The sequence below is a fragment of the Chiloscyllium plagiosum genome, unplaced genomic scaffold (genome assembly GCF_037043375.1).
Source record: "Chiloscyllium plagiosum isolate Xiang-an unplaced genomic scaffold, Cpla_swu_hap1 HiC_scaffold_14, whole genome shotgun sequence".
Lineage (NCBI taxonomy): Eukaryota > Metazoa > Chordata > Chondrichthyes > Orectolobiformes > Hemiscylliidae > Chiloscyllium > Chiloscyllium plagiosum.
Genome location: NW_028270152.1, coordinates 81,315,137 through 81,332,264, shown reverse-complemented (window position 1 = coordinate 81,332,264; position 17,128 = coordinate 81,315,137). Strand labels below are relative to the sequence as shown.

The 17,128-nt window shown below is 42.0% G+C and overlaps 1 protein-coding gene across 1 annotated transcript in view; it reads left to right on the top strand.

Annotated features, from left to right (window-relative positions):
• The first annotated feature begins 3,010 nt into the window (after nt 1-3,010).
• LOC148147999 (putative G protein-coupled receptor 139) overlaps nt 3,011-17,128 on the top strand; it is a 34,588-nt gene continuing 20,470 nt past the window's right edge. The window contains exon 1 of the mRNA XM_087994000.1: nt 3,011-3,110. Within this exon, the coding sequence (XP_087850126.1) occupies nt 3,011-3,110 (100 nt within the window). The remainder of the gene's footprint in view (nt 3,111-17,128) is intronic.

The following is a 17,128-nucleotide window of genomic DNA, read 5'->3' as shown; positions in this document are numbered from 1 at the left end:
GCTCATTCCATAAACGCACCACACATTGTGGGAAACAGTTGCCCTCTAGGTCCCTCTTCAATCTTTCTCTTCCCACCTTAAACTTCTGCCCTTTAGTTTTGATCATCCCTACCCTGGAAAATAGACCTTGACTTCACACTTCCCATAATTTTATAAATCTCTAGAAGATGCAAATGTGACTCCAATCAACACAAATGGCTCTGCTGTCAGTCATCCTGGGACTGAACTCTGACATTCAATTCTGACATCTCTTCCTTCTCCATCAAGTCACAATTCCAAAATCATTTTAATCCTAGTGTTCAGACATATAATGAAACATCGATGTGGGATTTGAACCTCGACCTTTCTGCTTAGAGGTAGGGGCACTGCCACCCCTCAGCAATAGCCCCTACAGCTGCAACATGATTCGCCTGTGTGTTTGTTCATCAGCCTGTTCTGACATGCTGTGACACACCTCCACAACAGGCAGGACTTGAATCCAGACCATCTGCTCCAGAGATTGTGACATTACTACAAGATCATGGATTGAAATTAAATTCACTTCTTTGGCCCTGAAGAAGGGGTGCTACCCACTAGACAAGACTTAAACCATGGCCAGAATTTGGGTCCTATTTTAAGTGTCAGCTTTCAGCTCTGCATGCATTTATTAAAGTCTGATTAACATGACTGAAAGACACAGGCAACAGTTCTCATTGTTAAATAAATAAAATGTATTAGACTCAACTACAGGATGATGAGTGCATGTGCTCTGCTATCGAGAAAAATATGAACATCTTTAATTGGTCGGTTATGATTCCCAGCTTAAGTTGTGATTATCTGTAGTCTGCAATATTAGCAAAAGAAATCCTGCAGGCACACTCTGAAGGATCTCGAAAAGATATCAATACCGAATACCAGAGACGAGGAAAGAGCACAATCTCTGGCCAAAGAAACACTGGTCACTATTTCCAACCTCTGACATGTGGATTCCGTCTTGCTAAAATCATTAAGTGATACTTGGCAACTGTTTACTTTCTAGCCTCTCCTTACCCACTCTGCAATTTGCCTACACAAAGCAATTTGCCTACACAAAGATTCCTGAAAAAGGGCTTATGCTCGAAACGTCGATTCTCCTGTTCCTTGGATGCTGACTGACCTGCTGTGCTTTACCAGCAACACATATTCAGCTACACAAAGCAAACCAAGCTCTGGGTTTTTGGGAAACTTACGGTTGGTGACTGTAGGCCTTCTGGAGAGCGGAGGCTCTTTTAAACCTGAAGGGGGAGGCTAACGGGGGACTGATATCACTCACTGGGATGAGGTGTGGCAGATGGAGTTTAGATTAGATTAGATTACAGCGTGGAAACAGGCCCTTCGGCCCAACAAGTCCACACCGACCCGGCGAAGCGCAACCCACCCATACCCTTACATTTACCCCTTACCTCACACTACGGGCAATTTAGCATGGCCAATTCACCTGACCTGCACATCTTTGGACTGTGGGAGGAAACCGGAGCACCCGGAGGAAACCCACGCAGACACGAGGAGAACGTGCAAACTCCACAAAGTCAGTCGCCTGAGGCGGGAATTGACCCGGGTCTCAGGCGCTGTGAGGCAGCAGTGCTAACCACTGTACCACCGAGAATTTGAATAAATGCGAGGTAATGCATTTTGGTAAAACAGACAAGGGAATGGCTTATGCAATTAATGATAGTGCGTTGATAGAGTTGTAGAACACAGGGATCCACTGGTGCAGCAATAATTCTTTTAAGTTTGGGGCACATATAGACAGGGTGTTTCAGGTTATTTCATTGCTTAGCTCATTGACTTTAGAAGTTGGGAAGTCATGCTGATATTGTTCGGACATTGATAAAGACTCTTCCTTTGTACTGTGTACAGTTCTGTTATAGGGAGGATATTATTAAGCTGGAGAGGGTTCAGAAGAGATTTACCAGGATGTTGCCGGGATCACCCCATCTTCTGCCTCGGGAGCCTACAAAAACAAGGCATTAACATTGAATTCACTAATTTTCAAATCTTCTCTCCCCCACCCAGATCCCAGATGCAGCCCTGGGATTCAGATCCGCTCTCTCGATGGCACCTACCTGTCCATCTCCGTTCCCAACTATACACCCCACCTACCTATCACTATCACGTCCTACCTTCGTCCACGTATTGCCTACCTTTCCCCCAGCCGGATCCCCACCACCCATTTTCTCTCAGCCCCCTTCCTCCTCCACAGTCCTCAAGAAGGGTCCTGCCTGAAACATTGAATCACTTACTCCTCGGTTGTTGCCTGACCAGCTGTGCCTTTTCCACCACCACATTTTATCCACACTGAATTCTCCAGCATCTGTAGTCCCCATTGTCTCTTAGGTACAATTCTCTGTTAACATGTCTATGCCGTCTGCCTGTTATAACCCCACGTTAGGCATTTTTTATCTTCAGATCATGGACTATAAAAGTTCTCTCAATCTCTTATTGATTTTGTGATGCCTGAGCAGTAGTTACAGGATGCATGTTTCCATTTATAAACATAGAAGCATATTTATGCTCCGATAAACATCTGGCATTACTCCCATATCCAAGGCAGATTGAATAGTTACACCCAATTGATCTACCAGCCCCAACATTCGTTCCCTCAGTCAACCTTACACATTCCATCCAGAATGTGTAAATTTCAATCATTATTTTGAATATTAATAAAAACGGTATTGTATTAAAAGGTGTTGGCTGGAGCTATTTGCTCAATGGCTTTGATTAATGTCAGTCTCCATGCATGATACTTATCCCAGTGGAGGTTTCCCATCTTTCTAATGATAAATGAGCTCAGTTCCATGTGTTATGCGATAGTATGAACAGGAGCATCACCAACAGCACTAACAAGGATCAGCAGAACCCGAGAGAGGGGGAAGGTAAGATCAGAATCTGAAAACATTAAACTGGAATGTTCCACCAATGGATCAGAATCTGAGAATATTAGACTGGAATGTTCAAACAATGGATCAGAACCTGAGAACATTAAACTGGAATGTTCCAGCCTTGGATATCACTAGCATCACGGATCCAGGATATCCTTTGGATTATTCAAGGTGGTTACTATCCAATCCTCGCGGTAGGTGGTGTTCCTGGTAAGTCATTCTAACTGTCCATTAAAGCAGGTTAAACTGAATTGATTCTCATATTATTTAAAAATTGAAAAGTTGGAAGTCAACGTTTTCAGTTCCAATCAAAATTTCCATTCCTCAGAAATTATAACTTGTAAATTAGTATTTACAAATTACTCACAAAGATGCGAGGAGCAAGTAGGCTGTTCTAAAAATCCATAATGGTTCAAACCCTTCACAGATCTACATTTCTATATCCTCCTCACTCACTAATCTTGTCCAATACCATCATCATGATATCCCAGTCTACTCCTCAGCCTCAGTGCAACTTCTGAGTAAACCATCATTTGTGCCTTTGTTAAATCCGGATTCACCTGTTTTTAGAGTCTTCTAACCATGTATTTATTACTAAGTAATTGCAGTCGAGATGTTTCTCTTGTTCTCTGCACAGAATCTGTCAGACGGGAAGATAGTGCGTGGTGCTCGTCGTTCACTCATTATCTCGAGACACAGAATAATAAGCTATTGATATCTCATGAAGGAAATTGGTGACATTAAAATTAAACCATCAACATTAATTATAAAAATCCCATCTGCTTGTCTCATGTCGTTCAGAGAAAGCAATAGGTTATCCTTCCCTGGTCAGGTCTCTATGTGACTGCAAACACACAGCAATGTGTTTTACTCTTCACTGTCCTGTGGAAGAGCTGAACCAGCCACTCATAAAATTCTGGTCTGACCAGGGCTGCACACATCTCGTGATGGAAGAACAAAAGGAAATATAGCTCCCTTGATCTGCCTGATATCCATGTTCCTGCAAGTTATTTCCATTCAGGTAGGTGACCATTACTTATTTTAAGTGCATTCTTTCTTAGTCTGTCCCCGAGAATGATGTGCATCTCTATTGACACTCTGCTAATGGCTTTATTGATGCTGACATAGAGATGTAAGCAGCATTTAAACTGCACATCATTCACAGTGTAGCGAGAAGTAAAGGCTTTTTTTACACAACAGGAAAGAAACGGATATGTCTAAATGAGGAAAAAGAATTATTGTGATCAACCCTGAGAGTGTTGTTGAGGCAGTCTTTGGGATATTGTGGACTGATTTTCTCTCCTTTATAAGGAATGATCGCCTTGCCACAGAGAGAGTGCAATGGAGTTTCACCGGATTAATCCCTGGGATGATGGTACCATGAGGAGTGAGTGAAGATTAATCTCTAGCACTGTGAGAGAATGAGAGATGATTGTATTGAACCTTGAGGGGGAGCGACAATCACTCACGATGTTCTGAAGAGACACTGATACGGTGATAAATTCCATTGCTTCTTTTTTACTCGGGTTACATGATTGTCGATAGTTTAAGAGTTTCTGAGAATATTCCCCTCACATCACCCGACTCCCCATGCCGATTAAAAGAGACAGAGGGCCAGTCGTTGAATAAACTCTCCCCACATAAATACAGTTCATTTGCTGTGTGATCCTGCACTGAACGTCATGTTATGCACAATCCCGACAACAGCCACAATGTCTTCACTCTAAACCAGTTAATTATTCCCACCAACTTCTGACCTCCACGGAGAACATGGGTCTATCCTCTCGGAGATGGAAGATGTCGCCTTGAGAATTGACACTGATACGGTGATAAATTTTACTCGGGGTACATCATTGTCGATAGTTTAAGAGCTTCTGAGAATATTCCCCTCACAGGGTCTGAAATTTCCATTTAAGAACAGAGAAGCGTATTTATGTTCCGATTATCCTCTCGCATTACTCCCATATCCAAGGCAGATTGAATGGCTAACTCAATAATTTACCCGACACAACATTCCTTCACTTAGTCACCCTCTCATATCCCATCCAGAATGTATACATTTTGATCATTATTTGGAACTTTAATAAAACAGTATTGAATTAAAAGGGGTGACTGGAGCTATTTGTCCAGTGACTGTGAATAATGTCCATCTCCGTGGATAGTAATTATCCCAGTGTTGGGTTCTCATCTTTTAATGATAAACGGGCTCAGTTCCATGTGGTATCCCATGGTATGAGTGGGAGTATTACCGACAGCAATAACAGGGATCAGCAGCTCCAGAGAGAGGGGGAAGAGAGATCAGAATCTGAGAACATTCGAGTGGAATGTTCCAACGATGGATCAGGAGTTTATTCTCGGGTCTTTACAGGCTTTCCCAGCCTTGGATGTCAATAGCATCACGGATACAGGATATTCTTTGGACTTTTTAAGATGGTTACTGTCCCATCGTTGTGATAGTTGGTGTTCCTGGTAAGTCATTCTAACTGTCCATTAAAGCAGGTTAAACTAAATTGCTGCTCATATTATTAAAAATATTAAAAGTTGGCAGTCAACGTTTGCAGTTCCAATCAAAAATTCCATTCCTTAGAAATTGTAACTTGTAAATTACTAGGTACAAATTCCACACCAATATGCGAGGAAGAAGTAAACTGTTCTAAAACTCCATAATCTTTCTAGCCCTTCACAGATCTACATTCCCATCTCCTCCCCACTCCCTAATACTGTCCAATAACATCATCATGATATCCCAGTCTCCTCCTCAGCCTCAGTGCAACTTCTGAGTAAATCATCATCTGTGCCTTTGTTAAATCCGGATTCACCTGTTTCAAGTCCCTTTTAACTACGTGTCACTTACAAAATAATTGCATTTGAGATGTTTCTCTTGTTCTCTCCACAGAATCTGTCAGACGGGAAGATAGTGCATGGTGCTCAGGTCGTTCACTCATAATCTCGAGCAACAGAATAATAATCTGTTGATATCTCATGAAAGAAATTGGTGGCATTGAAATGAAACTATTATCATTAATTATAAAAAACCCATCTGCTTACCTCCTGTCCTTAAGAGAAGGCAATGGGCCATCCTTCCCCGGTCAGGTCTGTGTAGGACTGTGAAACCACAGCAATGTGTTTTAATATTTACTGTCCTGTGGAACAGCTGAACCAGCCACTTAGTTCAAGATCGGCATGAAATGCTGGCCTGATCAGTGCTGCACACATGCTGTGAAGGCAGAACAAAAGGAAAGATAGCCCCCTTTCTCTGCTGGTTTCCCATATTCCAACAGCTCATTTCCATTCAGGTAGGTGACCATTCCTTATTTCAAGTGCATTCTTTCTTAGCCTCTACCCAAGCATGATGTTCATCACCATGAGTACCTCTGGTGCTGATTTTATTTATGCTGACACACAGATGTAAGGAAGTTCTAAATTCCACATCGATCCTAGTGTATAGAGAAAGAATGGTTATTTATGGCACATGAAAGAATCGAAGAGGTCTAATTGAGGAAAAGCAGTAATTGTGATCAACCCTGAGAGTGTTGTTGAGGCAGTCTTTGGGATATCGTGGACTGATTTTCTCTCCTTTATGAGGAATGATTGCCTTGTCACAGATAGAGTGTAATGGAGTTTCACCAGAGGGTGAGAGAGGAAAGATATAAAAGAGACCTAAGGGGCAAAGTTTTCACACAGAGGGTGGTGCGTGTATGGAATGAGCTGCCAGAGAAAGTGATGGAGGCTGGTACAATTGCAACATTTAAGAGGCATTTGGATGGGTGCATGAATAGGAAGGGTTTGGAGGGATATGGGACGGATGTTGGCAGCTGGGACTAGATTGATTTGGGATATCTGGTCGGCATGGACAGGTGGGATTAAAGGGTGTGTTTCCATGCTGTACATCTCTATGACTCTATGACTAATCCCTGGTATGATGATACTACGAGGAGTGAGTGTTTGTTAATCTCAAGCGTTATGAGAGAATGAGAGGTGATTATCTTGAACCTTGGAGCGGGGGGTGGGGAGCGACAGTCACTCACGATGCTCTGAACAGGCACTGATACGGTGATAAATTCCATGACTTATTTATTACTCGGGTTAGAGGATTGCCGATACTTTAAGAGTTTCTGAAAATATTCCCCTCACACCATCCCACTCCCCATTCCGATTGAGAGAGACAAACTCTCAATAAACTCTCCCCACATTAATACAGTTCATTTGGTGTGTAATCCTGCACTGAACGTTATGTATGCACAATCCCGTCAGGAACCAAAATACCTTCATTCTAAACCAGTTAACCATTCCCACCAGCTTCTGACCTCCATGGAGAACACGGGCCTGTCTTCTCGGGGATGAAAGATGTCTCCTTGAGACTTGGCACAAGCCATTTGGCTTCCTTCCTCACTGCCAGGAAACCCTATTAAAGTATCATATGTTCCACAGGCATTGAAGTCACGAGGGACATCGTGGAGTCGGCTATGAGTCCAGTCTCTGCTAAATTAGGTTGTCATGTTGGAGCATCAATGACACCCTCCTAATCCTGTATGAGTGTCTCGAGGGGCTGAATGGCCTCTACCGCGTAGAGTGGAACAGGGTCAAGCCTCTGATAAATTTCAGCCTGTTCCTGTTTAACAACTTGATGCACTGACTGGACCCCTCCTCTTCTCGTGGAACAGGCAGGAAGATTGAATTCGCTGTCCCCCTTTTTGTTCAGTAGTTTCCACGTCTGAATGGCTTCCACATATCCTTGTGTGATCAGTTTGAGATGCTGAATAAGCTCCACTTTTAACTGTGGGAATGTGCACTGCCTGGCCGTGCTGTTACATGAATGTTACTGACATTTTAGCAGCACAAATCTGAATGCTGTCCAGGTCTTGCTGAACATGGACAGAGAGACTGGTTCAGGAGCTGAGGGAGGACTAAATGTTCTGAACATCGTGTGATCTTCACTTCTGATCTCATGATGGATAGAGTGGGGGGTGCTGGGGGCGTGGGTGTAGACATTGATGAAGCAGCTGAAGATGTTTGTACTGAGAAAGCTACCCTGAGTATCTCCTGCAGAGATGTCCTGGAACTGAGAGGATTGTCAGCGACCGACCACAAACATCTTCCATTGTAGTCTGGAAGACGCCAACCAGGGGGAGGTTACACCTGATTCCTATTAAGCTCAGATAAATAGGTGGTCCCGATGACACCCTCAGTCAAATACGGCCTTGATATCAAGGCCATTCACTCTTTCCTGAACCCCGTGTTAACTCCTTGTTCGTATCAATAAGTGACATTGTATGTGTAGGGAGCATTTTCCTCACACAGAGGGTAATCAATGTCAGGAAATACCTGGGCTAGACAATTAGGGGAGCTACATCACTGAAAGCATTTCAGGAGGAGATAGGTAGAATTTTGACCTGTCGGAGGGCTGAGGGAAGTGAAGAATTGGGCATTAAAGAGGAGTTAATGCTAACAGTAGGTCAGCCATGATTGCATACAATAATGTGATCGTCCAAATTAACTGATTCTGTTCCATATGTTCTCATATTCTATAATTACAAAGTTACTGGTTGTAATTTTCCTGAACGTCCTGTTATTGATTTTGCAGTCAGAGAGAGTAAAGTATTGTTGTGATGCATCTCTGATGAGGTATGGGGGTTGTATTCACAGTGAATCTGGACCTACACCATAACCAACAAATTAAGCACAAGTTACACAGAGTAGACACTCTGTAAAGAGACCAGAGGCATCTTTCAATCCCAGCCTCGATTTCCCATTAATATTTTCCAACCCACACCAAACTGTGTGTGACAGTCTTGAGGGGCTGAATGCGATCCTATGTTACTGTGGACCAAGTATTTGGAGCAAGTTGCCCCCAAAGACACTAGTGCAAGAGATTGGTTTGAGCGTCTGAATAGAACATAGGAACATAGGACTGAGGAGCAGGAGTTGTTCATTCGACACTTTGTCACTGTTCCACCAGGTATAAGATCTCAGCTTTGCTGTCTGTATACCATTTTCCAACATTCCCTTTTGTTTCAAACGTTTGAATACAACGCAACTTTGAATAAGTGCAAACATCCCGGCACCACAGACGTCTGGGAAAGGGAATTTCCACTTGAACAGCCCTTTGCGAATTTTTCATTTGTGTTCTGACCAATGTTGGAGGGTCACAGTTTCCTTTTCGAGTCTCATTCCTCCACTGTTTACAACAAATTTTAAATGAAGCCCTTTTAGTGATGTGGCCAATGACTTTGCTTCAGACTTGGTCATTTTAGAGAAAAATGCGAGATACAGGAAGTTGAACTCAAAATAAATGGTAAAATAATGGTGTTCAAAAGTTATTCTGCTGACAAAAGCTGCTGGAAATGGGATTTATTTCTGGAACAGATGGATTTGGCTGATTTCCCTTTGCTTCAGGCAGTGGCGAGATTCCAATGAATTCTCACCAGAAATCCTTCAGAAGTGGTAATGATAACTTAGGGATTTTATGGTCTCACACTTCACTATCGGGCGGAACAAAGTAAGAGAGAGGGATTAATCGGCTGCTGATTCTCAGACAGGAAACATTTTTTCTCCCTCTCTGGACCAAACAATAATGTCATCTGAACACCAAACCGGGCCATGTGCGCTCTCTGTCAACATGGTCTGGAATGGACGATAATGGACTATATACAGGGCATCATTACTGTTTATGTACACAGTGCCTTTCGTCAGCAGAAAATACCCCCGCTTTATAACTTGATGACATGTTTGTATGCATCTGCGTAATTTGTAAATGTTGGTTGATGTCTTCATAATACGTGTGTTAATATCAATACATATTATTCTTAAAGTTTATTCTCCAGCTTTACTTTCTTTAACAAGAGAAAACATACATCCAATTGATCCACTTTCCAGAAAGTCACATATGGTTCAATAAGATTTCTCATCTAAGATCGAAACTGATAATCCCCCAAATGATTATGTCCTTTATTTTAGTTTAGTGTATCAAAATTGCTTAGACGTGTTTTAGATGTGGTCTCAGCAATGCAACAAAACCATTCCTAATTGAACATGATACCCTTTGCCAGAAACAACATAATTCCACTTCCCTTACAAATCACTTGCTGCATCTGCACACAGACTTCATATGATTCATGTAAATCGCCAGCATCACAGAAGGGCCTGTGCCCGAAACGTCGAATCTCCTGTTCCCTGGTTGCTGCCTGACCTGCTGTGCTGTTCCAGCAATAAAGTTTCAACTTTGATCTCCAGCATCTGCAGACCTCACTTTCTCCTGGAAACCTGCTGGCAGGGCAAGATTAGGGAGAAACCCCAGATAATCTACAAGTGTGTCAAGTGGAACAGAATAATCAGGGACTAGATAGGAATCATTTGTGACTTGCTCCGAAATCAACTTAGTGGTCAGAGACAAAGGGTTGTGATAGAAGCCTGTTTGTGTGACTGGAGGCCGGTGTCCAATTGTGTGCCACAGGGATCAGTGCTATGTCCCTTATTATTTGTGATTCGGAGGTGCCAGTGTTGGACTGAAGTAGACACAGTTAAAAATCACACATTACCAGGTTATAGTCCAACAGGTTTATTCGGAGACACGAGATTTCAAAGCGCACAACCAGCTGATGAAGAAGCAGTGCTTCGAAAGATAGTGCCTCCGAATAAATCTGTTGGACTAGAACCTGGTGTTGTGTGATCTTTAACCTTATAATTTGTGGTATTCATAAATGGTGTGTCTGTGAATATTGGCGGGGATGGGTAGAGAGTATTAAGCAAGTATATGCCAGGAATATACAGTTGGAATGGTCAGATGGGCTGATCAATGACAGATGGAATGTAACCCTGATAAATATGAGGTGATGCACTTTGGAAGAAGGAACTATAAGGTGAGGACTCAATGAATGGCAACACACAAGGAAGCTCAGAGGGTGCTTCTTCACATATCCCTGAATGTGACCTGACAGGATAATGCACAAGATGACAAAGCAGACCGTAATAATAGCCATTATTCATCGAGTCACGGATGATATGAGCGATGCGGAACTTTGGTTCGGCCAAGATGGAATCCTGAGTGTAGTTCTGGTAACCACATTACAAGAATGATGTGATTGCACTGGAGGGGGTGCAAAGGGGATTCACCAGGATGTTCCCTGGGATGGAGCATGTCAGCGATGAAGAGAGGCTGGATAAGCTCGGTTTGTTTTCGTTGGAGCAGAGGAGACTGAGGGGGACGTGATTCAGAAGGATAAGATAACGTGGGGCATGGACATCAGCCGTGCCTTTCAGTGAGAGGGAGAAGAACAAGGGGAGCACACTCTTAAAGTAAAGAGTTTCAGATTTAGAGAGGAGTTAAGGTTCTTTTTTCACCCAGAGGGTTTTGGGGTCTGGAATGCACTACCGGAGATGGAGTTGTCACAGTAATCTCACAGCTGTAACAAAGTACTTGGACGACCTCTTGAGGTGTCATAATATTCCCAGCTCTGGGGCTCGTGTAGAAAAGTGGGACTAATGTAGACTGTGCTGCATATCTGCCAGTGCAGAGTCTGTGCTTCTATGAGTGCACTGTTGTGCAAGGTCAATGATTCGGAAGCTTAAGACAGAAATTGATGGTTTTCAGAACACTCTATATGCACAAGGGTAATAAGAGTGAACTTGTAATAGCTTCAAAAAGTATGTCAATGGCAAAATTAAGGGGAAAAACAGTTCCTTACAGTCTGAAACCAGGGAATGGAGATTGTAAAACTGGGAAATGGCAGAACTATGCAGCAAATATTTCAGTTAAGTCTTCACAGAAGAAAATAAAAGTAAAAACAAACTTCCCAGCAATACTAGGAAACTTAAATCTGGTGAGAGAGAAAAAGGGAATAGAATTAAATTAGCAAATTAACGATATGGAGAAAGTATTTTTACTGAAAGTAATGGGCTGAGACAAAGTCAACAGAGAGTTATCAAATGAGAATCATATTTTAGAAACTGACTTTTAGCAGTACGATGGAGAAGCAATCAATGCGATACGATTGGATTTTCGGTAAGATTTTTGATAAAACCCCAAGCCAACTATGCAAATTCGAAAGTTATGGGACTGGGGCTAATAGAAGGGCTTGACTTTAGAATGGAATAACTAACAGGAAACAGTGAGTAAGAATAAGTCAATTTTTTTTGGAGCGGACATCTTGGGGGTACAGCAGGATTCAGTGCTTGGGCCCTAGCTATTTCAATTACACACCATACTTTTGTTAGAGGAAATCAAATGCAATGTTTCCAAGCCTGCAGATAGCACTAATCGACGTCGGAATGTGAGTGGGTGAGGAGGATGTAAAAAAGCTCCAAGGTGACTGAGACAAGTGGAGTGTTTGTACAAATATGTGGCAGATGATGACCAATGTGGATAGATATGAAGTTGTGCCCTATGGTGGGAAAAATAGAACAGCAGCATACCATTTGAAAAAGTTGGAAAATGTTACTCTATAAAGGGACTTACGCTTCTTTTTGTTTCAGTTTTCACCGACCTTCGAGGTCCATGCATGGCAGTGAGTTCTGAAACCAGAAAAAAAAGACTGGGACTGGCATTGGGACACTTACCAGTGTACATAGATCCACCACTTGGGGAGCTGTAACATTGAAAAGGATCTGGATCTCCTTGTACACCAGTCACTGAGAACAACATTGCAGGAACAGAAAGCAGTTACGAAGGTAAATGATGTGCTGACCTTCAGTTCACGGGGATTTGAGTCCAGGAGTAAGGATGTCTTACTGTAGCTGTACAGGGGCTTGGTGAGAACAAATCTAGAACACCGTGCAGTATTGTGTGCAGTTTTGGTCTCCTTACCTAGATACTGATCTCTGGGATAGCAGGCTTATTGCGGGAGCAGAGTTTGGGGCAACTGGGCCTGTATTCCACGTGTTTTAGCAAAATGAATGGAGACCTCAGTGAAATATGTAAAACTCTGGCAGGGCGAGATAGATTAGAATCAGGGATGATAATTTTGGAGCCATTTCAGAAACCATTGAAGAGTTTCGCACATGTCTGTGTGACTGGAGTCATGTTTATGCCAGACCAGGAAATTTACTATCCGAAAGCGCATTGCAGAAGGCAATTGTTGTTTACAGGTGACATTGGCTTCAGGGTAATTATTACTGTCACCAGATTTTAGATCTCGATATTTTACTAATTGTTTTTAAATTCCACCAGTTTCCAGACCATTACCTTAGTGTGGATTAGTAATCCAGTGACATTTCCACAACAGCACCAATCTGCACATGGGGATCTATCGGAAACCATACTGAGCAGGTTATTTCTGTGCTGCTTGACAGCTCTGTCAGAAAGATCTCCCACCAATTGACCTATCGTGATGGGACTGAGGGTGTGATAATTGGACAGATTGTAATTATTCTCCTCTTAAGGGACTGGACATAGTTGAGTAATTTTCCACATTGGCAGGGTGATGTCAGAGTTGGAGGTGGAATGAAACAGCTTCCCCAGAGTCATGGCTTATTGTACAGTACAAGTCTTCAGAAGTCTATTGCAGGAATGGTGTCAGGGCCCATTGCCTTTGTCGTATCCACTGTGTTCAGCTGTTTCTGCATGTCACGTGCAGCGAATCGAGTTCATTGAAAACTGTCATCGTGATTCTGTGGGCAACATGATGTGTGTGAGGTGGATCATCGAATCAACACTTCTGGCTGAGGATGGTGCAAATACTACATCCTTGTCTTTTACACTGATGTGCAGGACTGTTCGATTATTTAGGATGGGAACGCTTGTGGAGCCCTTTCCTCCGTCATTTGTTTAATAATCCATTACCATTTATGACTGAATTTGGCAGGACATCAGAGCTTTAATCCGATCTGTTGGTCAGGTGAGGGAGCTTAAATGGGTTAACATCAGGTTTACGTTCACGTGGTTCTGACCCTGACATGTTCACCCACACTCATCACGGAGCCATAGATAGAGTTGATGGTAATGGCAGACTGAAGGAGTATCCTGGGCAAAAATGCTACAGGTTGTGTTTGAATGCAGGTCTGCTTCTCCTGCTGCTGTGGTCTACTGCACTACATGAATACGCAGGTTTGAGCTGCAATATCTGCAATGCAATTCTGCTGTCTGTCCCCCAGTTCACACCGAGACTCATTCACCCATCAGCCGTCTACTCAGTGACCTACTCTGGTTTTTGATGTGGAAATACTTCCATTTGCAAATTATCATTCTGCTGAGATTCTCTCCCCTGTCATGCTTTCAATCTGACATTTTCTAAAAAGCATTTAACTGATTTTAATTCAACTATTTAATTTATCTGAATCTTTTTCCTTGTGTAATGCCATCTTCTCCGCTTAAAGTGAATGTGTTTCTCTCTGTTTCTCTTCCTGACCATTACTAAGAGCTCCATAGTGTCATTGATCCCAGTCTTATGTAGTTTCAGAGCCAATTAATTCTCTGGATTTCCAATAATCTTCACCACGTTGTATGTTTTCTCTTTTGGTTTGATGCTGTCCCTGACTTGCATTATCGCTCATGGCAACCTTGTTCTCCCATTAGCATGTTTCATTTTCTTTCGGATGGATTTCTGATATTATCTACTGAATTATCACCAGAAACTCCTGCCATTGCTGCTCTATGGTCTTTCCTGATTGGCTCCCCTTCCAATTAACTCTGGCCAGCTCCTCCCGCATGTCTTTTGCTCAATTATAAGCACATTGCATCAAGACAAGAACAATATATATAAACCAAAAGAATGGGTTTTGAGAGATGGGACACGAAGAACAATTGGTGGATTTCTTAACTAGAAACAAACAGAGAACGAAAGAGAGGATGTAGATGAGGAAATATGAAAAATGAGAAAACTGGATTATCAAAAGATGTAGATGTCCATCCCTCAATGTTTTGGCAATTCCTGTGTTCTGGGTCCTTTCTACAGTGCATGTACAACAGAGTAACATGTTCAAATGCTGGGTCTGATGCCAGAATTTTTATCTTCAATAATATAGCAGACAGTAGCTTTGAAAATATCCCAGCAATTCAATATATTTAATTCCTGGTAGAAAGGGGAAAGCAAGAATTTATAACACACATCCTGATAAGAATGAGAGACAAGAGGAGGGAATCCCAGAAAAGGGGGAACATTGAGAGAAGGGGAAAATATCACTTCAGATGATATTCAAATCATGTTTTAATGCTTTATAACTGTTCTGCATCACGTGCATCATTTTTCATTAACTGTGTCTCTGTTGTTCATTCTCAGTGTGTTGTACACATATGAACAATCTTACGTATCTGAACACACGCTGATTTTACAGCGTATATAAAATAATTTTTCCTCCATTTCAAACCGTTCTGTTGTCGTGCTACCAGGATACACGAACACCACTGGCTACGAAAAGACCTGACACACTATCACTAGTTCCCATATATACAGACAAAGAAGGACACCACTTTGACTGGGATAACATACGCATCCTAGGACAGGCGAGACAAAGACACACACGGAAGTTCTTAGAGGGATGGCATTCTAACCAGAAGTGCATTAATAAACACATCAATTTAGATCCTATCTATATTCCCTTGAAAAAATACTGAAATGACATCACCCAACTTAAGAAACCAAGACCTCTCAGTAGAGAGTCAGGACATACTACCAGTGTGTCACCAGAGACTCTCACTGATGATGTTACCTAGTCATGGTAACGAAACATCTGAAAACGAACCTTCAAGCTCAGCGAGCAAAATTGCATTTTTTTTCCTTTAATAGTGGAATTTGGAACTTCTCTGTCACTCATGTTTTAACAGAGTACGAGGCGAGGTGAGCTTTTCAGGGTGTGTGGTTTTAATTAACAGAGGGGTTCTACATCGACATCATAACAGTTTGAGGGCTTGTCGTATGGGGTTTGGACAGATTTGAACAGATTTGCGATACAAAAGGTCCAAGCAAATTCCAACACTTCACAGCTACTGACCTAGATCTTCAAATAAAACAGGTGAGAAAATTGGTTTAATTTTGTTTCCTTGTGGTCGATTAAATTAAAAGAAATGGCTTTTAATATAACTAAAGAGGTTCTGGGGTTTGAAGATGAATCCCAAATTTGCCAAGAAAGTTTAGAAAGACAGAAGAAGGACATATTTTAGAATTAACAGATAGATTAGAATTGGGTTTAACCAGGGACAAAAGCAAAGCTGAAATCATACTGGAGTTGGTCAAACACATTGGTGCATCAGAGAGACAGGCAACTGCAGTAGAGTTAGAAAAACTGAAATTGAAAATGTAGCAATTGGAGTTAGCAGATAAAAAGACAGAAAGAGACAGAGAATAAAGAGAAAGAGAGCAAAAGGAAAGAGAGAGAGAGTGAATTTGAAATTCTGAAGTCGGGAATTAGATAAGAAAGTTAACTTAGCAGGGTGAAGGTGAAGGAAAAACGTGAGGATGCATACAACTATGTTAACATATTGCCATATTTCGGTGAGAAAAATGTCAAAACTTTTTAAATTTCATTTGAAAACTTGGCTCGGCAGGTGATGTGTCCAGTGAACCTATGGGTAATTGTAGTTCACACTGAGCTGATGGGCACAGCTTGTGAGGTATGTGCAGTGCTGTCAGATGAGGGGTCAAGAGATTATGCAGATGTCAAAGAGGCTATTTTGAGTTCTTATGAATTGGTACGAGAAGAATATAGACAGAGGTTCAGAAATATGGAGATGGAACCAGGTCAGACTTATGCTGAGTTTGAAAGAATTAGACACAGGCATTTTGATAGATGGGCGTTGGCCTTAAAAATGGATAAGACCTATGAGGCTCGAAAGGAGATTATTTTGCTGGAGGAGTTTAAAGGCTCACTTCTAGAGATGATAAGAATTCATGTGAATAAACAGAAAATTCAAGAAGTGAGAAGCGTGGTAGAAATGACAGGTAAATATGCATTAGTGCATGAGATGAAATTTAGCTTCATCCAGTGAGGAATAGAAACTGGGGAAAAAAGGGTGATCCTACGCTACAAAACATGGAGTAAAGCACAATGGCAATAATTTACCACAGTGGAAAAAAGAAGCCCAAGGGGGTTGAAAGGTGGTGAAAGGTCTCCGGTGTTCTCATTATAAGGGAGTAGAACACATAAAATTGCAGAACAGATGGTTTAAGAAGGGCACTGGGAAAGGGTATTTTCACGGCAGTAAGCTGGGGCACACAATGTTGGGTGGTGAAGGAAGATACTTTGGGAAAAGATGTCATGAAAGAGATTAAGCCAGTGGCATTCGTGAAAGTGGTAAA